General features: G+C 43.9%; 1 protein-coding gene across 1 annotated transcript in view; it reads left to right on the top strand.

The window, feature by feature from the left end:
- Positions 1 to 3,639: 3,639 nt before the first annotated feature.
- EFNB3 (ephrin B3) overlaps positions 3,640 to 21,542 on the top strand; it is a 59,395-nt gene continuing 41,492 nt past the window's right edge. Inside the window, exon 1 of the mRNA XM_087714286.1 lies at positions 3,640 to 3,923. Within this exon, the coding sequence (XP_087570412.1) occupies positions 3,805 to 3,923 (119 nt within the window). The 5' untranslated portion in view covers positions 3,640 to 3,804. The remainder of the gene's footprint in view (positions 3,924 to 21,542) is intronic.

Genomic DNA, 21,542 nt, shown 5'->3' with positions numbered 1-21,542 from the left:
AGAGAGATAGAGAGATAGAGAGATAGAGAGATAGAGAGATAGATGATAGATAGATGATAGATGGATAGATAGATAGATGATAGATAGATAGACAGATAGATAGATAGATAGATAGATATTAAATAGAAGATAGAGAGATAGATAGAGAGATAGAGAGAGAGATAGAGAGATAGATGATAGATAGATGGATAGATGGATAGATAGATAGATAGATATTAAATAGAAAGATAGATAGAGAGATAGAGAGATAGAGAGATAGAGAGATAGAGAGATAGATGATAGATAGATGATAGATGGATAGATAGATAGATAGATAGATAGATAGATAGATAGATAGATAGATGATACATAGATAGATAGATAGATATTAAATAGAAGATAGATAGATGGATAGATAGATAGATAGATAGAGAGATAGAGAGATAGAGAGATAGAGAGATAGAGAGATAGAGAGAGATGATAGATAGATAGATAGATAGATGGATAGATGGATAGATAGATAGATAGATAGATAGATAGATAGATAGATATTAAATAGAAGATAGATAGATGGATGGATAGATAGATAGATATTAAATAGAAGATAGATGGATGGATAGATAGATAGATAGATGATAGATAGATAGAGAGATAGAGATAGAGATAGAGATAGAGATAGAGATAGAGATAGAGATAGAGATAGAGATAGAGATAGAGATAGAGATAGAGATATATTAGCCTTTCTGTAGACCCCTTCATGCCCTGGTGCCCCTCCCTTCTCTTTCTCGACACACCGGAAATTCAACAGGTACGGCTTCTGGTACGACCGCCAAAGAACAGCTCCAGAAAAGTTGAAGGAGCAAAAATAAGTGAATTATTATTCTTATATACTTTATTCATTAAACATGAAACTCCGCCAACTGAACATTCCAAAATGCATCGCAAATACCAGCGACTGGTGCTAACGGTTGATACGGGTTGCTGCCAGTCTAATAAATTTAGAATTTCCAAATAGCGAGGTAGCCCTTTAGGTATTGGTCCAAGGGCTCCAATTACAATCGGAACAACACACAATTTCTTTTTCCACAGTCGCTCAACTTCAATTTGCAAGTCCCGGTACTTTTGTGATTTTTTTTTCTTGCTGTTGATCTTCGATCCGTGCATCTCCAGGTATTGCAATGTCAATGAACCATACTTTTTTTTTTCTTTTCAACTGTTGTTACGTCAGGTGTGTTGTGGGCCAAGTGCCTGTCAGTCTGGATTCTGAAGTCCCACAAGATCTTGACTTTCTCATTCTCTCAAACCTTCTCCACCCGATGGTCCCAGGGTTTTTTGCCGTACTCAAATCCAAACTTTTTGGCACCATTTCCCAGTGAACGGTCTTAGCCACGCGGTCGTGGCGTTGTAGGTAGTCGGTTTGTGAAATTTTGCCGCACCCACCGATCAAAGTGGTCGACCGTCTCGTCTTTCTCATTACAGAGGCGACGTTTGCTGTTGGGGGCGACGTGTTGAATTCTTGCCTTCATGCCGTTTGTGGTTACTAAGGCTTGTTCTTGAGCTGCCAAAATCAAGGCCTTCGGTTTCTTTTTTTTCGGTGCTCCTGATCTTCACCAGTTCCAAGTTTTGGTCAGCTTTGCCTTCAATACTTTTCAAGTATTGGCCATCCATAGCTTTGTTTTTCCAATTTTCAGCTCGCTTCTATTTATTTATTATTTATTATAAATAATCAGTATTAGTATTAGTATTAATATTAATATTATTTTTCCCCTTCCCAAATCTTCCAAGCTGGAAAACGCACACGCTTGGCAACATCCAGACACAATGCCTTAATTTGTGCAGAGGGAGAGAGGAAGAGGCACGCCCCCCCTTTTCCTCCTGCGTGCCCCCACCCCACCCCGTTTCCCTCCTCCTCCTCCTCCCTCCTCTCACCTGTCCTTCCTCCCCCCCTTTTCCCCCCCTCCCCTTTCCCTGACAATTCCAGCTATATTTAAAATATGCTGACGCCTTTTTACAATAAAACAGCCATGCCATTAATCTAACAACCCCTCCATTCACCTGGAAGGGAGGACCGAAAAGAAAGAAGGAAAAAGGATTTGGGATGGAAGAGAGAGAGAACGAGAGAGAAGGCCGCAAACACACACACCCATTCTTATTTTTTGTTTGCATGCTTTAAAAATGTCCTTTTTGCTTTGAAAATTGCAATTGTCTTCCGAAAGGCATCGCCTCTCTCTTCCCATCTCTCTGGATTGGGCATCCTTCCGAAGGGAGCTGTGTTTTCCTTTTTATTCTCCTCCTTCGGGGCTGCTGTTCCCTTCCTCCTTTCCTTTGCCTTTTGGACTGAAGTTCTTTCTTTCTCCTCCTCCTCCTCCCCTCTTTCCTCCCTTTTTTTCTTCCCCCTCTTCTGAAAAGAGAGAGGGAGAGAGAAAAAGCATCCGCGCTCCGTATCTTCTTCCATCTTCAGACTCCAATCCTTGCGTTTCGGCAAACTGTGTCTCTTCATTCCGCTTTTTGGCGCTCGCCAATTTTTCTCTCCTCCCTTTCCCTCTGCCTCTTCCACCTCCCCTCCCCAAAGAGAGAGAGAGAGAGACAGAGACAGAGAGAGACGGAGAGAGAGAGAGAAAGAAAGAAAGAACAAGGAGGGAGAGGGGCGAGGGGAAAAATTTCTTCCTGATTCTCATATTATCATTATTTTTCGCTCTGTCTGTCTGTCTGTCTGTCTGTCTCTTTCTCTCTTTTCTGCATCATCCATCGTTGGAGTTGGAGTTGCTGGGGAAGGAGGGAGGGGAAAAAAGGAGGAGGAGGAGGTCGCCCGAGCCCCCCAAATCAGCGCTGCGGAGGGATGGAAAAATAGAGGAGAGGGGGGCTTGCAAATGCATTCCTCCTCCTTCTCCTCCTCCTCCTCCTCCTCCTCTCTCTCTTTCTCCCCTCCTTCCTTGTGTCTTACACACTTTTCCACACCTCCCTGAGGATCTGAAAGCAGAGAGAGGCTGAAGGAGCTGACTGAATGAAATTTCTGCCTTTCTGGACAAAATCTTTGGTTCACCCTTTCTTCTTTCTCTCGTCCTTCCTTTCTTCCTCTTACCCTCCTTTCTTTCCTTCCTCTCTTACTATCCTTTCCCTGCTTTCCTTCCTTCCTCTTTCTTTCTTTCCTTCTTTCTTTCTTTCTTTCCAGCAGGAAGAGAGAGCGAGAGAGCGGTGGTGTGTGTGTGTGTTGGGGGGGGAGAATGCCCTTTTTTTGGGTAACTTTGCAAGTGGTGCAAACTTTTCGCATCAGCCTGGTGCAAAAGGGAGGATTTCTAAAACTTTGTTGAGCCTGCCAGCGGGATCTAGTAGATTCTTTCCTTAAAGAAGAAGGGGGAGAACCCAAAACTCTTCTCTCTCTCTCTCTCTCTCTCTCTCTCTCTCTCTCTCTCTCTCTCTCTCTCTCTTTCTCTCTTTTTTTCTTGCCTCTCTTTCTCCCTGGAATAGATAGAGAGATATATATTTGGTATGCGCCCCCCCTCGCTCTCTCGTCTCTCGTCTTATTTTTCCCACCCTGCTCGCCAAGGAGGAGATTCGGAATTGCTTCTTGAAAACCGGCGGGGGTGAGATTGTCCACGAAAGAAAGAAAGAAAGAAAAAAAGAAAGAAAGAAAGAAAAAAAGAAGAAGAAAGAAAGCAAAGAAGAAGAAAGAAAGGGAAGGAAGGAAGGAAGGAAGGAAAGAAAGAAAGAAAGAAAGAAAGAAAGAAAGAAAGAAAGAAAGAAAGGGAAGGAGAGACTCGGGAGCAGGGAGCTGGCTGGCCTCTCCTTTTTGCCCCGACTTCTTTCTCCCTCTCTCTCGCAGTGATGGCCTTTGAAAACTCCGGGATTGGATTTTATATGGCTTTGAATCTCTGTTTTTGGGAATTCTTGCTGGTTGATGGACTCAGCTTAGAGCCAATTTATTGGAACACGTCGAACAAAAAGTAAGTCTCTGCGTTTCTCGGGGCCTGGGGAGGGAAAAAATAAAATATCCAGGTATTGTCTGGGGAAGGCAGCTTCAGGTTGCCCATGGAGTTGGGTTGGTGGCGGAAAAATAATAAGAATATTTTTTAAAAATGCCTTTTTTTTTCCACCACCACCCCTGTAACCAAATCTGGCCAGGTCGGTGGGTTTAACTGGCCTTCTTCGCTTTGTGTATCGGTGGAATTTGGAAGCAGATGCTTTGAGCAAGGAGGAAGCCAGGGGAAATTGTCAGCGTTTGGAGATGCCCGGGTGCTTTTTGGGGGGTTGGGGGCAGAAGGTGGGCACCCTGGTTTTTTGGCGTTGGGGCAAAAGGAGAAGAGGAGAAGAGGAGGAAGAAGTTTCTTCTCTTCGCAGTTGGTCAGGCCACGCGTGAAACCCCCTCCCCTCTTTTTCCCCCCTTCCCCAAACTTTTGCCAATCTCCTTTTTTTTTTTTTTAAACCACCCCTCTCTTTTGGGAGCAAAAAAATTTGGAAAAAAAGGGGCATTGCCTGGGCTAAGAAGGGGGTGTCACCAGACACAATACAGACAGGCAAACACTTTTCTCTCTCTCTGTCTCCTCTTCTCTGCCCCCCCCCCAAAAAAGAAATGTGATTCAGACATAGGTTTCCCTGCGAAAATATGACTTTGGATTGTGCCTCTTCGAAAGTCGCCCAGCGGAAAGTGTGGTGTGTACCAACCTCGTAATGCCTAAACTGGTTTTCTTGCAAGTTCAGTCTGGAATGTCAGCACTTTTGATTTGGGGTTTTGCCTTGTCTTGTTTTTTTTGGGGGGGGGGTTGTTTTTGCCAACACCCCCCTCTCCCAGTTTTGGCAATCGCAGAAAAAAGAAATAAGAATGATTAAAATATAAAACCAGAGTCGGTGAACCTTTGGCCACGAAGCTGTGGATGAATTAACTTTGTTGGGTGCAATGTATTTTCATTTGACCGCAATGTTGTCTATTTGGTGTGTGCAATTATGGCTCTTCAGAGAGAGAGAGAGACACACACACACACAAACACACACAGAGGGCATCCCAAGGTAGGGAAAGTGTGCGTGTTGGTGTGTCTTTTTCCTCCACCTCTGCTCTGTCTCTGCTGTGGCTTCCCACTATTTTTGCGGTGTGGGGGGGTCTCATCTGGGTTATATTTTTAATATTTTTTTTTGCACACTTACCTACAAGCGCCGGTGTGTGCGAGCTTCTCCGCCTCTCCTTGGCATTCTTGCACGCCTCTAAAAATTGTGAAACCCGACACAAATCTGGTTCGCTCTCTCCTTCCCTTTCCCCTCCCTCCATTCAAAGCCCAAACTGATCTCTTCAAAGCTTTTTTTGAAAAGTGGGTTGGGAAAGTGGATTAAGTGTAGCTTCTTGCCTTGGAAAGGAGTGTGTGTGTGTGTTTGTGTGTGTGTTTGTGCAGTGTGTGTGTGTGTGTGGAACCCCATGCCTTGTTCAAAGATGGGGTAGCAGAGAGACCAAAAGTGAACTTTCTCCTTCCTTCCTTCTTCTTCCTGTTTTTTTTTTTTCCAGTTTTTCACGCCTGCCAGTCCAACTCTGGATAATCACACAGACACACACACACAATCACAATCACACACACACACACTCTTACACGCTCCCCGGGAGTGTCGGCCTGATTCCTCATCTGTTAACAATTGTGGCTTCAATCCCCCCTCTCCAACAACTTCTGAAACTCAAGTCCTCCTTTGCACACTTTTGAGAAAGAGAGAGAGAGAAGGAGAGAGCGATGGAGGAGAGGAGAGAGGCCGATCCCAGTTAATTTGGGGTGATGTCATATTTTTCCCCCCCCTGCCTCGGGAAGGGTCCCCGTGGAGGGATGGGGAGACGAGGGGAGGGAAGAAGAATTGGGGGTAGAGGGGAAGAGGTGAGCTTGGAGAGGGGCTGTCAGAAAAACCTCTCTGGCGCACATTAGAGGAGAGAAAGAGAAAGAGAGAGAGAGAGAGAAAAATCCTGTGATTCATAAGTGCTACAATTTGCGGGCTGTCGCTATGCAAGGCAACGCTTCCTAGCAACAGGAATATATATATTAGAACTAATGATCTCTATTTGCCTAAATCACGCTGTGTATTTTCCTCCCGCCTTGAGTTCTGATGTTTGGCTTCTCTTTCCTTCCTTTTAACCCTCTCTAAAAAGGGAGGGATGTTCCCCTGTTCCAGGTATGGGGGTAGGTGGGTGAGGAGACCCTTCCCCTGTCTTCAAAAACCAGAGGAGAACAATGGGTGGAGGTCCCGGGGGGCAGCCCGACTGAAGCCAAGGGGGAAAGCTGGACAGAAGAGACCCAAAGGAGGGTCTCTTCTAAGATTATGGACCCCTTTGGGGGTATCCCCCTTTGGTAATGGGGTGTTCCTTCTGTGATGGGTGCTGTCCTCACGCATTGCTCTTCCTTGGTGGGATCTGTAAGATGTCAACTCTTGGGTTCTGTTGGAAGAGGGAGGTGTGGTGGTCCTTCTCCCCTTGAAGAGGACTCTAGAAGGAAGGAAGGAAGGAAGGAAGGAAGGAAGGAAGGAAGGAAGGAAGGAAGGAAGGAAGGAAGGAAGGGAGAAGTTGTGTCAGAAGTTGAAAAAAAATTGGGGTGCCCAAATGGAAGAGTTGAGGTCCACCTCAACCATCCTCGTCTGCTACACCTGTCCATCAACAATGGAAGGAGAATCCAGATTCTGTTCGGCTCAAGTGGCCGGTGAAAAGGGGAGAGGCTAGAACCTCAGGGATGGTTGGACCTGGATGATCTCTTCTCCATCCTGCTCTCTCCAAGATGCCACCTCGGGGGAGGCACGTTTCTGAAGAACCTCCGTGTTGAGTTGTGTTCTCTGGCAATGTGGCAATAGAGAGGTGGCACCTGTTGTGTATTTTGGGGTGTGTGTTGGACCCGCTGGAAGATGGACCTTGTAGATTTCTTCCCCTTCCTTCCTCTTTCCAAGATGCCACGTTGGGGAAGGCATGTTCTAAAGATCTTCCAGTTGGGTCGTGCTCTCTGGCAATGCAGTGATAGTGAGGTGGCACCTGTTAGGTGTTTTGGGGTGTGTGTTGGACCCGCTGGAAGATGGACCTTGTAGATTTCTTCTCCTTCCTTCTCTCTCCGAGATGCCACGTTTGGGAAGACATCTTCTGGAGATCTACGAGTTGAGTTGTGTTCTCTGACAATGCGGCGATAGAGACGTGGCACCTGTTAGGTGTTTTGGGGTGTGTGTTGGACCCGCTGGAAGATGGACCTTGTAGATTTCTTCTCCTTCCTTCTCTCTCCAAGATGCCACGTTTGGGAAGACACCTTCTGGAGATCTACGAGTTGAGTTGTGTTCTCTGACAATGCGGCAATAGAGAGGTGGCACCTGTTAGGTGTTTTGGGGTGTTTGTTGGACCCGTTGGAAGATGGACCTGTTTCGGAGGGTCCCCCACTTGCTGGAGGAGTGGGACTTCAGTAGTTCTATCAAAATGTGCTTGGAAGCTCTCCAAAAGTTGGAAGGGACGATAGCCTCTCCGTACGAACCTCCCGTCTTGCCCACCGAGGTTTTAATTATTCCGTTGCAAGTTCTCTCATTATTTCCTTTGACAAGGCCGGGCATCCAGCCTCTGCTAATATGGAGATTTATTTAAATGCAATAAGTTAATGAGTCAATTAATTGGCTGACCTCCCTATCGGAAAGGCAAAACTCTCTTTCCGCGCAGAGAAGGTGACACAGATGCACGCGCCCAAGATGGTGGAAAGGAGGAGAGGGGAAAAAAAAAAAGAGAAATCAGTTGTGGTGATGTGGCAAAACACACACACACACACACGCCGTGTGTGTAAGGATGAGTGAGCGCAGTGTGATGTTATTCCCCCTCGCATGAGTTGATGGCTTAGAATATTCAGGTTGTTTTTCAGAAGAAAAATGGGACACTTGCCTTCATAATAAGTGGCATAAAACATCAGATTTGCCAAGGTAGATTTGGGGTCTGAAAAGGAATTGGTGGCCCAGCCTGGCCCAACGCTCAAACGGTATTTTTAAAAAATTGGTGCCACCAATATTTCGTGTTGAAAGAATCTGCCACAAATATTTCATGTTAAAAGAGTCGGCCACAATCATTTTGCGTTTAAAAACATCTGCTTAATGCTCGAACGGTATTTAAAAAAATTGGTGCCACAAATATTTTGTGTTTAAAAAAAAACCTGCCACCAATATTTCGTGTTCAAAAGAGTCTGCCACAAATATTTCACGTTAAAAGAGTCTGCCACAATTATTTTGTGTTAAAAACATCTGCTTAATGCTCGAACGGTATTTAAAAAAATTGGTGCCACAAATATTTTGCGTTAAAAAAAACCCTGCCACCAATATTTCGGGTTCAAAAGAGTCTGCCACAAATATTTCATGTTAAAAGAGTCTGCCACACTCATTTTGTGTTAAAAAAACATCTGCTTAATGCTCGAACGGTATTTAAAAAATGGGTGCCACAAATATTTTGTGTTAAAAAAATTCTGCCACCAATATTTCGTGTTCAAAATTCTGCCACAAATATTTCATGTTAAAAGAGTCGGCCACAATCATTTTGTGTTAAAAAACATCTGCTTAATGCTCAAACGGTATTTAAAAAAATTGGTGCCACAAATATTTTGCGTTAAAAAAAAACCTGCCACCAATATTTCGTGTTCAAAAGAGTCTGCCACAAATATTTCGTGTTAAAAGAGTCGGCCACAATCATTTTGCGTTAAAAACATCTGCTTAATGCTCGAACGGTATTTAAAAAAATTGGTGCCGCAAATATTTTGCGTTAAAAAAAACCTGCCACCAATATTTCGTGTTCAAAAGAGTCTGCCACAAATATTTCACGTTAAAAGAGTCTGCCACAATCATTTTGCGTTAAAAAACATCTGCTTAATGCTCGAACGGTATTTAAAAAATTGGTGCCACAAAATATTTTGTGTTCAAAAAAATTCTGCCACCAATATTTCGTGTTCAAAAGTCTGCCACAAATATTGCGTGTTAAAAGTGACTGTGACAAATATTTTGCGTTCAAAAAATTCTGCCACCAATATTTCTTGTTCAAAAGTCTGCCACAAATATTTTGGGTTAAAAGAATTTGCCACAAATATTTCGTGCTAAAAGAGTTTGCCACAAATATTGCGTGTTCAAAGTGTCTGCCACAAATATTTTGTGTTCAAAAAAGTCTACCACAAATATTTCATGTTCAAAGAGTCTGCCACAATCATTTTGCGTTAAAAAAATCTGCTTAATGCTCGAACGGTATTTAAAAAAATTGGTGCCACAAATATTTTGTGTTAAAAAAATTCTGCCACCAATATTTTGTGTTCAAAAGAGTCTGCCACAAATATTTCATGTTAAAAGGGTCTGCCACAATCATTTTGCGTTAAAAGCATCTGCTTAATGCTCGAACAGTATTTAAAAAAATTGGTGCCACAAATATTTTGTGTTAAAAAAAAAAACGGCACATATATTTCGTGTTCAAGAAGTCTGACGCAGCTATTCTGCGTTCAAATAATTTCTGCCACCGATATTTCGTGTTCAAAAAGCCACAAATATTTCGTGTTATAAAAAAAACACTCTACTGCAAATATTTCGGATGTAAAAAAAAATCACCCACCACCATTATTTCAGTTTTGTTTTTTTTTTAAAGTCTGTTACAAATATTTTGGGTTTAAAAAGTCTTCCACCAATATTTCATATGAAAAAAACCTCTCCCACAAATATTTCATGTGAAAAAAAACCCTCTCCCACAAATATTTCGTATTTTTTAAAAAATCCGCCACAATTTTCAGCTTGGAAAAAAGCCCGCCGCAAATATTCCGCGTTCGAAAAAGTCAGTCGCAAATATTTCGCGTTGAAACGGTGCGCCGCGAATCATTTTGCGCTAAAATAAATCCGCCACCAGTATTTAGGGTTTTAAAAAAAAGACATCCATTTTTGGGTGTGTTTTGCTGAAATCGAACACTTGAGCATCCTTCACATCTTCACACGTCGTGGCATGTGAAAATGCTGTGCTTTTGGAGGCTGGCGCATCCCCGATTCTCTGGCCGCAAACGCGCATACTTCCCCAAAAAGGCTCCGAATATTCGCTATCGCCCAACCACATCTGGAAGAGGAGGGGGGGAATGTTTCAGAAAGAGGTGAAGATGGCAGCTCTGATTGTGCACAGGTCTCCTGTGTCGCGCCTGCGCCACGCGCATGAAAAAAAATAGGGCAGGGACTTGGGTGCACAAACGCGGATGGCATCTTGACTTTAAAAAACAACCGCCACCAACAGATGCTCTCCTGACCCAGAATCCACCTACTTTCTCGACTTTTCAATATTTCGATCTGGATTAATGACGCTCTCCGTTGAACTCCGAATTCGCTCTCCGATCGGGGCCGAAGCGAAAGGGATATATCCATTTGTTGTGGTGGATGGCAGTCTGTTCTGGTTTACGTCGGCGGTGGGGAGGGGGGTCCAGGGAAGCTCGTCTGACTTAATTCTCTTTTAACGTCTCGTCTCAACCAAAGAAGGTGAAAAACGAGGATTAATTTGCAGCGTTTTTAGCTTTGGATTCTGCAAAGAGAGACTTAAATCGAGATTTCTCGGTCAAAAAGAAGAGAGTTAAATCGTCTGGGGGGGGGGCGTCTCGTCATGTAACAATGGGCGTGAAGACCCCTTCCTGGTTCTCAAGCAAGAAGCCCACCCTTGGAAAAAAAACAGGATTTAAATGAACTACAGATAGTCCTCGACTTACGACCGAAATGTTTGTCGCTAAGTGAGATGGCCGCTAAGCGAGTTCCATCCCGTTTTACAACAGTTGTCAAGGGAATCGTTGCAGTTGTTAAGTTAGCGACATGGTTGTTAAGTGAATCCGGCTTCCCCATCGACTCGTCGGACGGTCGCAAAAGGGGATCACGTGCCCCTTGGGACCCTATAAACGTCGTAAATACGAGTCAGTTGCCAAGTGTCCGAATTTTGATCCCGTGAACATGGGGATGGTGCAACAGTCATAAGTGTGAAAAGCAGTTGCTTTTTACAGTGCCCTTGTAACTGGAAACGTCACTAAATGAACTGTTGTAAATCGAGGACTGTAATAATCTGACCTAATACAGGTAATCCTCCATTTACAAACATTCATTTAGCAACCATTCAAAGTCACAATCCTCATCTTTTAATGACTTTATAATACCTTGCAGGGTGGAGTCAGGGCAACTGTATGTAGCTAGCAGAGTGTTTTAATGGCCGGATGCTGTTCCCTGTTGCCAGTACGGAGTTTTGCTTAGCAGATAAATTCTCATTGTGCCCAAAGAGAGAAATATCTGCCTCTACCTAGGATCAAACTCACAGCCTCCTGATTGTGAGTAAAGAACTCTATTTCTAGGCCCCGCACCAGCCATTCAAAGTCACAATGACCCTGAAAAAAGGCGATCGGTCCTCACACTTACGACCGTCGTGTGATCAAAATTGGAACGCTTAGGAACTGGCATGTCTTTTACGATGGACGCAGCCTCCTGGGGTCACGTGATCACCCATCCCGACCTTATGTTATGTTACGTAAGTGTTTTTCACACTTACGACGGTTGCAACAACATCCCCAGTGTTACGTAATCAAAATTCTGACGCTTGGCAACTGGTTTCGTATTTACGATGGTCGCAGCGTCCCAGCCAGTGGTGGTGGGGGGAGATCACACGATCACCTTTTATCACCTTCTGACTAGCCAAGTCGACGGGGAAGCATGATTCACTTAACGACCGTGTTACTGATGGAACAACTGCAGTGCTTTTTCTCTTGACGACGGTGGCCAGAAAGGTCGTCAAAATCGGGCAAAACTCACTCAACTGTTTCACTTAGCAACAGGAATGTTCTCTGTGGACACCACCCAACTCTGTGGACACCTCCATTATCTTCATGTAGATCACTGTTTCTCCAACTTGGTGACGTTAAGATGGGTGGACGTCAAAGTTCTGGGAGCTGAAGTCCACCCATCTTAACATCACCGAGTTTGAGGTACGATGGTCTACCTCAGGGGTCTCCAAACTTGGAGACTCATAGACTTCAACTTCCAGAATTCATTGTGCCGCCTGAGGAATTCTGGGAGTTGAAGTCCACAAGTCTTAAAGTTGCCGAGTTTGGAGACCCCTGACGTAGACCACCATATCTCAAACTCGGCAATGTTGGATTTCAGCTCCCAGAACTTTGACGTCCCCCCATCTTAACGTCACCAACTTTGAGAAACAGTGGTCTACATGAAGGTAATGGAAAGGGTCCACAGAGAAGAGCTCCAGAGGATGGCTGCAACCGGGACTTCACAATAAACATCTCAACATTTTTTGAGAAGGTCCCTCCTAAGGGACTCCAAGACTACACAAAAACAAGTCCTCAAGGTGATGTTCTACCTTGAAGCTTGGAGACCCCTGATCTTCATGAAAACAAGTCCTCAAGGTGATGTTCCACCTTGAAGTTTGGAGTCCCCTGGTCTTCATGAAAACAAGTCCTCAAGGTGATGTTCTACCTTGAAATTTGGAGACCCCTGGTCTTCATGAAAACAAGTCCTCAAGGTGATGTTCCACCTTGAAATTTGGAGACCCCTGATCTTCATGAAAACAAGTCCTCAAGGTGATGTTCCACCTTGAAGTTTGGAGATCTCTGGTCTTCATGAAAACAAGTCCTCAAGATGATGTTCCACCTTGAAATTTGGAGACCCCTGATCTTCATGAAAACAAGTCCTCAATGTGATGTTCCACCTTGAAATTTGGAGACCCCTGGTCTTCATGAAAACAAGTCCTCAAGACGGTGTTCCAAAATCACCGTCGGCTTTTCTTGATCCTTCCCAGAAGAGCTTCCAAGGAACGGGTCCTTCACATCTGTCCTGAGCCAGCAGATGACACAGCGACAAAGTCACAACCCAACAGTGAAGAGCAGCCACACATGCCTAGGTGTGAAAACATTTTCTTCCTCTCAAAGACACTCACCTGCGATTCCTCGGCAAACAGATGCCGAGGCGTCAGAGGTGTTTGTCGTTTATCTCCCGCGCGGAGCATCGTTCTTGCTTTCTCCCCCCACTCTCTCTTCGCTACCCAGCTCCGGCGGCGTATGTGTGAATCCCACCTCTCTCGGGTGTGCGTAACACTCCCGAGCAAACACGCATGCACCAAAATTCATAGTTACACAATGTGCTGTTCCTTTCCGGAGTCAGCAAGTGCAAAATAAAATAATTAAAAATGAGGAAAAGTTGGGCATTCCAAAAATTAAATCCGTGTCTGCGTAGAAAATAAATGCGCCTTGAATTAAGGTGGCACCGATTCGGTAGATTTGCCTATATTGGTCGTCCTCGGCTTACGACCACAAATGAGCCCCCTCCCACACACATTTCCGTTGCTAAGACAGAGACAGTCGCTAAGTGGGTTTTTGTCCCATTTTACCACCTTTCTTGTCACGGGTTGCTAAATGAATCGCTAGTCGTTAAGTGAATCCAGCTTCCCCGTGGACGTGATCTCCTGGGCACTGTGAGCGTCATAACTGTGAGTTAGCCAAGCGTCTGAATTTCGATCCTGTGACGGTGGGGATGGTGCAATGGTCGTAAGTGTGAAAGAGGCTCCTGTGTCACTTCGGTCACTAAACAAATGGCCGTAAGTCGAGGACTACCTGTAAACATGACCGTAAGAAGGTTGTGCCAGTCCTATAGGCTTCTCTCTACAGGTGGTCCTTGACTTACAACCGCAACAGAGCCCCAAATATCTGTTGCTAAGTGAGACAGTTGTTAAGTGAATTTTGTTACGCCCATTTTATGAGCTTTTTTGCCACGGGGTTCAGTGAGTCTCTGCAGTTGTTAAGTGGATCATGTAGCCATTAAGCGAATCGAGCTTAATGGAGCGGGGATGCTGTGACGGTCGTTAAGTGTGAAAAATGATCCTTTTTCAGTGCTGTTGCAACTTCCAACAGTCACTAAATGAATGGTCATAAATCAAGGACTGCCTGTACATTTCAAATGGCGCCAATTTTCTCTATTTCCGCTCTTTTCTCCACACTATTTTCTTCTTTTAGGTCTATCTATCTATCTATCTATCCCTCATCCATCCCTCATCCATCCATCTCCATCCATCCATCCATCCATCCAATATTTAATCTGTCTGTCTGTTTCTCTGTCTGTCTTCTATTTAATCTATCTCTATCTCTCCATCTTCTATTTAATCTGTCTGTCTGTCTGGCCTTACATTTAATTGATATGTATGTATATATCTATATCTATCTATCAATCTATCTATCATCTCTCTATCTCTATCTCTACCTTTCTCGCTATCCATCTATCTATCTATCTTCTATTTAAACTATATCTATCTACCTATCTATCCATCATCCATCCCCCTCCTCTCCCCATCCACCCACCCACCCATCCATCTATCTCTATCTTCTATTTAATATCTATCTATCTATCTATCTATCTATCTATCTATCTATCTATCTATCTATCTATCTATCTATCTATCTATCTATCCATCTATTTATCTATCTATCTATCTATCTATCTATCTACTATCTTCTATTAATCTATATCTATCCATCCATCCATCCATCCCTCTCTCTCTCCATCCATCTCTCCATCCATCCACCCACCCATCCATCTATCTCTATCTTCTATTTAATATCTATCTATCTATCTATCTATCTATCTATCTATCTATCTATCTATCTATCTATCATCTATCATCTATCTATCTATCTATCTATCTATCTATCTATCTAATCTATTTCTCTATCTATCTTCTATTTAATCTATATCTAGCTATCCATCCATCCATCTCTCTCTCTCCATCCATCCATCCATCCATCCATCCATCCATCACTATCTCTCCCTCCCTCCCTCCCCATCCATCCATACCTATCTATCTATCTATCTATCTATCTATCTATCTATCTATCTATCTATCTATCTATCTATCTATCTATCTATCTATCTCTGCCTCCCTCCCTCTCCATCCATCCATCCATCCATCCATCCATATCTATCTATCTATCTATCCATCTATTTATCTATTTATCTATTTATCTCCATCTCTATCTCTCTTTTCCAAAGAGGCAGGAAAGGTTTTCTTCCCGCCCGTAGAAAACCCACCAATTTCAACCCACTTCACTCTGTGCCCCACAAGGAAGATTCTGGCGGGAGGGATGTCGTTTTTCTTCCCCTCGGCTTCTTCTGGCCAACTCTCATTTTTCCTGACGGCGGCTTGTCTCTCCTCTCCCCCCCCCTCTCCTCATTGGCCCTTCATCTCCTCTGTAGGGTTTGGACGTGCCCAATCCGGCCCCGGTGGTCCAGAGAGGTCAGATTGGATGATCTCCGCGGTCTCCAAAAAGACCTATAATTATTTCAGGCTATAATCTTCCTCTCAAAGCCAGAAAAAAATATAAGCGATGCTCTTCGGATGCTTTCAGAAAGTCTTTTTTTTATTGCAGGAAATTCGTAGCACGATGGGGGGGAAAAAAGAGAGATCTTTCACTCCGGAATGAATTTTCTTTTCTTCTTCAATTTGTGGCATTTGGGGGGGGGGGGGAAATAAGTTTTGTTTGCGAGGATTTTTCCAGTTAGCTGGGGTCTTTTGTTAGATGAGGTCAGGGGTCAGGAGGTCCCGAGTTCAGACATTCCCAAACTTGTAAAAAAAAGAAAATAAAAGAACTGCAGATAATAGGGTTTTTTCCAGCGAGCAGAGAACAGAAAACAGTCCGTCCTCGTCTTACGACCATAACCAAACCCCCTAACTTTCCGCCGCTATACGAGACATCGGTGAAGTGAATTCTGGGAGTTGAAGTTCACCCCGTTTACAATGAACTCCGCGGGCGTATAACATAGGAAGTTCCAATTTATAGTAGTCCAGCTTTTTTGGGGGGGGGGGAGAAGAGAGATAGACTACAAATCCCATCCTCCACATCCAGTGACGCTTCCCCGGGAGAGGAGGGAGTGGGGGGGAATCTTTTTTGGGTGGTCCACACTTGCAAAAACCCCCTCCCTCGATTCCTCTCCTCTCGGCGCACCGAGACAAACGTGATTAATCGATTAACATTTTAATCACAGGTTAAAATTTACCACCCGCCGAGTCTATTACAAATTGATTTTTTTTAAACACACACACACAAACACACACACACACACACACAGAGACCAAGGCTACACTTTGTCGACAGGTCTAATTTGCAAAGCGGGGAGCGGATCCGAAATCCGAGCGATTTTACAAAGACACAAAGAACGGTTGTCAATTTTCGTTTGTCGTCCCCCGGGGTGTAAAATGTCTCGGTGGAGAATTGGGATATGGGGAAACTGGACCTATTTCTGCCCCAATTCTGGGGAATGCCGGGTAGATCCCGGGGAGTGGGATGGGGGGGAGAAACCCCCTGCCCAAACCAGGTTGAAAAGAGACGCAAAATTGGCACAAATATATCTTTTTTTCCGTCTCAGCTTCCTGAGGTTTTGAACAATTTTACCCAAATGAATTGGAAGGGACCTTGGAGGTCTTCTAGTCCGACCCCCTGCTCAAGCAGGAGACCCGATACCATTCCGGATAAATGTTCTCCAATCTCTTCTTGAAACCTCTGGTGAAAACTTCTAGTGGCAAGCTGTTCCACTGGATCATTGTTCTCATTGTTTGCAAGTTTCTCCTACATTGCTTCTCTCCCTTGATGAGTTTCCACCCGTTGCTTCTTGTCCTCGGGGGCTTTGGAGAATAATTTGACCCCCTCTTTTTGGGGGGCAGCCCCTCAACTATCGGAAGAGGCCATCATGTCACCCCTAATTCTTACTTTCTCTAGACTAGACGTACCCAGTTCCTGCAACCGTTCTTCGTATGTTTTATCTTCCAGTCCCCTAATCCTCTTGGTTGCTCTTCTCTGCACTCTTTCCAGAGTCTCCACATCTGTTTTACACCGTGGCGACCAAAACTGGATGCAATATTCCAGGTGTGTTCTTACCAAGGCATTATAAAAGAGTATTATTACTTCAGGTTTTATGTATCCCCATTGTGGTTCGCTTACTCTCTTCTAATCCCTTCCTCTGCAATCTCTCCATTGTAAGGGATTGGAGGAAAAAAATACAGACATGGGGAATTCTGGGGCCTTAACACTTCACACGATAGGTATCCTTATTGTGGTTCGCTTACTCTCTTCTAATCCCTTCCTCTGCGATCTCTCCCTTCTAGGGGATCGAAGGGAAAAAAACAGACATGGGGGATTCGGGGGGCCTTATCAAGGCTTTATAAAGTGGTATTAAAACACTTGATGTGATACGTATCCCTATTGTGATTCGCTTACTCTCTTCTAATCCCTTTCTCTGCAATCTCTCCCTTCTAGGGGATCGGAGGGAAAAAAACAGACATGGGGATTCGGGGGCCTTATCAAGACTTTATAAAGTGGTATTAAAACACTTGACGTGATACGTATCCCTATTGTGATTCGCTTACTCTCTTCTAATCCCTTCCTCTGCGATCTCTCCCTTCTAGGGGATCGGAGGGGAAGAAAAACAGGCCTGGGGGATTCGGGGGCCTTATCAAGGCTTTATAAAGTGGTATTAAAACACTTGACGTGATACGTATCCCTATTGTGATTCGCTTACTCTCTTCTAATCCCTTCCTCTGCGATCTCTCCCTTCTAGGGGATCGGAGGGGAAGAAAAACAGGCCTGGGGAATTCGGGGGCCTTATCAAGGCTTTATAAAGTGGTATTAAAACACTTGACGTGATATGTATCCCTATTGTGATTCGCTTACTCTCTTCTAATCCCTTCCTCTGCGATCTCTCCCTTCTAGGGGATCGGAGGGAAAAAAACAGACATGGGGGATTTGGGGGCCTTATCAAGGCTTTATAAAGTGGTATTAAAACACTTGACGTGATACGTATCCCTATTGTGATTCGCTTACTCTCTTCTAATCCCTTCCTCTGCAATCTCTCCACTTTAGGGGGTAGAAGAGAGGGAAAACACCCAGGCACGGCTGACTGGGGAATTCTGGGGTCTTACCACTTGTAAAGTGGTACTAACACTTCACGTGATCTTGATTCTATCCCTCTGTTGATGAAGCCTAGGATTGTGTCGGCTTTTTTGGCTGCTACTCCTGACTTATACTTAAGTGGTTGTCTACTAGGACTCCAAGATCCCTCTCCCCGTTACTACTACTGAGCTACGTTTCACCCGATCTGTACATATACTTTTGGGTTTTCTGGCCTAAGTGTAAAAACTTTATTTTTCTCTCCACTGAATTTCATTTTGTTAGATAGGTCCCTGGGTTCAAGTCTGTTGAGATCCTTCTAGGATGATGTTGGCAAGGAGGAAGAGGGGGGAGTGGAGGGAGAAGGGAAGGGGAGAAAAAGGAAGGAAGGAAGGAAGGAAGGAAGGAAGGAAGGAAGGAAGGAAGGAAGGAAGGAAAATCTGCAAGGAGTTAGGAGCATAAATCCTTCCCTTCACCACCCTCCATTCAGAAGGTTCTTGGAGGAGAAGGGAAAGGTCTTTGAAGGAAAAAGCAGAAAGTCCAGTTGCCTCTTGAAGAAAAACACTTTTGAAAAGAGGAAAGGAAGAGAGAGAGAAAGAAAGAAAGGGAAGGAAGGGAAGAAAAAAGAAAGAAAGAAAAAGGAAGGAAGGAAGAAGGAAAGAAAGAGACACAAGGAAAGAAGGAAGGAATGACAGAAGGAAAAAACAAGGAGGGAAGAAAGGAAGGAAGAAGGGAAGAAAGATGAAAGGAAGAAGGAAGGAAGAAGGAAGGAAGGAAAGAAAGAAAGAGAAACAAAGAAAGAAGGAAGGAACGACAGAAGGAAGAAAGGAAGGAAGGAAAAAGGAAAGAAGAGTAAAACTTTACTTTCCTCTTCACTGAGGAAGGAAGGAAAGCAGGAAGGAAGAAGGAAGGGAAGAAAGAAAGAGAAACAAAGAAAGAAGGAAGGAACGACAGAAGGAGGAAAGGAAGGAAGGAAAAAGGAAGGAAGGAAGGAAGGAAAGAAGAGTAAAACCTTACTTTCCTCTTCACTGAGGAAGGAAGGAAAGCAGGAAGGAAGAAGGAAGGGAAGAAAGAAAGAGAGACAAAGAAAGAAGGAAGGAACGACAGAAGGAGGAAAGGAAGGAAGGAAAAGGAAGGAAGGAAGGAAGGAAAGAAGAGTAAAACCTTACTTTCCTCTTCACTGAGGAAGGAAGGAAAGCAGGAAGGAAGAAGGAAGGGAAGAAAGAAAGAGAAACAAAGAAAGAAGGAAGGAACGACAGAAGGAGATAAGGAAGGAAGGAAAAAGGAAGGAAGGAAGGAAAGAAGAGTAAAACCTTACTTTCCTCTTCACTGAGGAAGGAAGGAAAGCAGGAAGGAAGAAGGAAGGGAAGAAAGAAAGAGAAACAAAGAAAGAAGGAAGGAACGACAGAAGGAAGAAAGGAAGGAAGGAAAAAGTAGAGATGGGAAGGAGAACAAAAGGAAAGAAAGAAAGAAAGAGTAAAACCTTAATTTCCATTGCTAAGCAAGGTGGTTATTACAACCTTCTTCGTCACTTTTGCTAAGCGAATCATCACGGTTGCTAAGCGAATCGCTCCAGTTGAGAATGAACCACTCCTGTTGCTAAGCGAATCACAGGGTTGTTAAGCGAATCCTGCTTCTTCCCCCGTTAACTTTGCTTGTTTTGAAAAGTGGCTGGGAAGCTTGCAAAGGACCACCGAGATGCTCGGGCGCTACAATGGGGCTGCCCAGAGCCCCCCCTTTTTTCCCCAGGGTTGTTAAGTGAGTCACCGCAGTCCTTAAGCGAACTGTGCGGTCCTTAAACAAATCCATGGTTGGTCGGGAAGACATTTCAACCGTCATAAATACATCCCTGATCACAGGACGTTTCCCGAGGTTGCTGCGACGGTCGTTAAGTGTGAAAAAAACGATCCTCGGTCCCTTTTTCCTTCGCCGTCGTCACCAACGGTCGTAAGTCGAGGACCATCTGCATTTCTCGTTCTGGCCTGGCAAACAGACTTTCTGGTTTGGGATGGATTGCTAGGAAACTCCTTTCCCACCTTCCCTTCTGCAAACAAAATTCAATGTTTTCCGTAATTGTTTTCCCCATTTTCCGTCCTCCGATCCATTCTTTCCGTTGGTTTTTTTTTGACGGAATCCTTCCAAATCTGCTTCCCCGGGGAGGAATCACGAGCAAAGAGGGGGGGGGGGTCCCCTTTTTTAAAATTTTACAGATGTTTCAAGGGGGCTCGAAATGCAACACCCCCCCTTTTGCCTCTTCTCCTTTCGAGGCTCCCAAAAATATATATATATGCACCATTTGGGTGCCCGAGACTGCAGGGGTTTGATTCAGCTGAATTTTAACCACGGTTCGCAAATTGGTTTTGACATGTTTTTTCTTTTTTTTCCTCCTTCTTTCCTTTCCCCTCCTGGCTCCAAGTTGATTTGCGGCCGAGAGTCTATTTTTTTTTCCTTCTTATTTTGGCTTTTAAGGCATTAAATGGTTGCTTGGCATTTTTCCTTTGTTGTTGTTGTTTTAATGTATATCTATCTATCTATATAAAAAAGGGGAATTTCCAAGAGGTTTTTAAAAAAGAAAGGCATTTAATGGCACAAGGAGCTCAGCATCTTCCCGATAAGGAAAGCCAGAGAAGAGAGAGAGAGTGGGGGGAGAGAAAGAGAGAGAGAGAGAAAGAAACACACACAGAGAAAGACAGAGAAAGAAAGAGAGAGAGAGGGAGAGAAAGAAAAGCAGAGAGGGAGAAAGACAGAAAGAAAGAGAAAAGAAAAAGAGAAACAGAGAGAAGAACAGAGAGAGAGAGAAAGAGAGAGGAAGAGAGAAAAAGACACAGAGAGAAAAAGAATAGCAGAGAGGGAGAAAAACTGAGAAAGAAAGAACGGCAGAGAGAAAAACAGAGAGAGAGGGAAAGAGAGAGAGAGAGAACAAAAGAGAGAGAAAGAGAAAGAAAGAGATAGAAAGATAGAAAGAGAAAGAAAGAGACAGAGAGAGAAAAGAAAAGCAGAGAGGGAGAAAGACAGAGAAAAAAGAGAAAAAGAAAAACAGAGAAAGACAGAGGGAAAACAGAGAGAGAGAGAGATAAAGAAACACACACACACACACACACACACACAGAGAGAAAGACAGAGAAAGAAAGAGAAAAAGAAAAGCAGAAAGACAGAGAGAGACAGAGAGGGAAAACAGAGAGAGGGGGGAGAGAAAGAAAGAGAAAAAGAAAAACAGAAGGATAGAGAGAGACAGAGAGGGAAAAACAGGAGAGAGAGAGGGAGAGAAAGAAAGAGAAAAAGAAAAACAGAAAGACAGAGAGAGACAGAGAGGGAAAAACAGAGAGAGAGAGGGAGAGAAAGAAAGAAAGAGAAAAAGAAAAACAGAAAGATAGAGAGAGACAGAGAGGGAAAGACAGAGAGAGAGAGTGAGAGAAAGAAAGAGAAAAAGAAAAACAGAAAGAGAGAGACAGAGAGGGAAAAACAGAGAGAGGGAGAGGGGAGAAAGACAGAGAAAGAAAGAAAAAAAGAGAGAAAAACAGATAAAGAAAGAAAGAAAGAAGAGAGAGAAAGAGGGAGCAATAGAGAAAGAGAGAGAAAGACAGAAAGAAGAGATAGAGAAAGAGAGAAAGAAAGAGACAGAGAGAGAAAAAGAAAGCAGAGAGGGAGAAAGACAGAGAAAAAAAGAGAAAA

The sequence above is a fragment of the Thamnophis sirtalis genome, unplaced genomic scaffold (assembly GCF_051295495.1).
Source record: "Thamnophis sirtalis isolate CommonGarterSnake01/CBP01778 unplaced genomic scaffold, rThaSir2_p1.2 scaffold_4, whole genome shotgun sequence".
Lineage (NCBI taxonomy): Eukaryota > Metazoa > Chordata > Lepidosauria > Squamata > Natricidae > Thamnophis > Thamnophis sirtalis.
The sequence above is the reverse complement of the archived record's forward strand: the minus strand, read 5'-3'. Positions and strand labels throughout refer to the sequence as shown.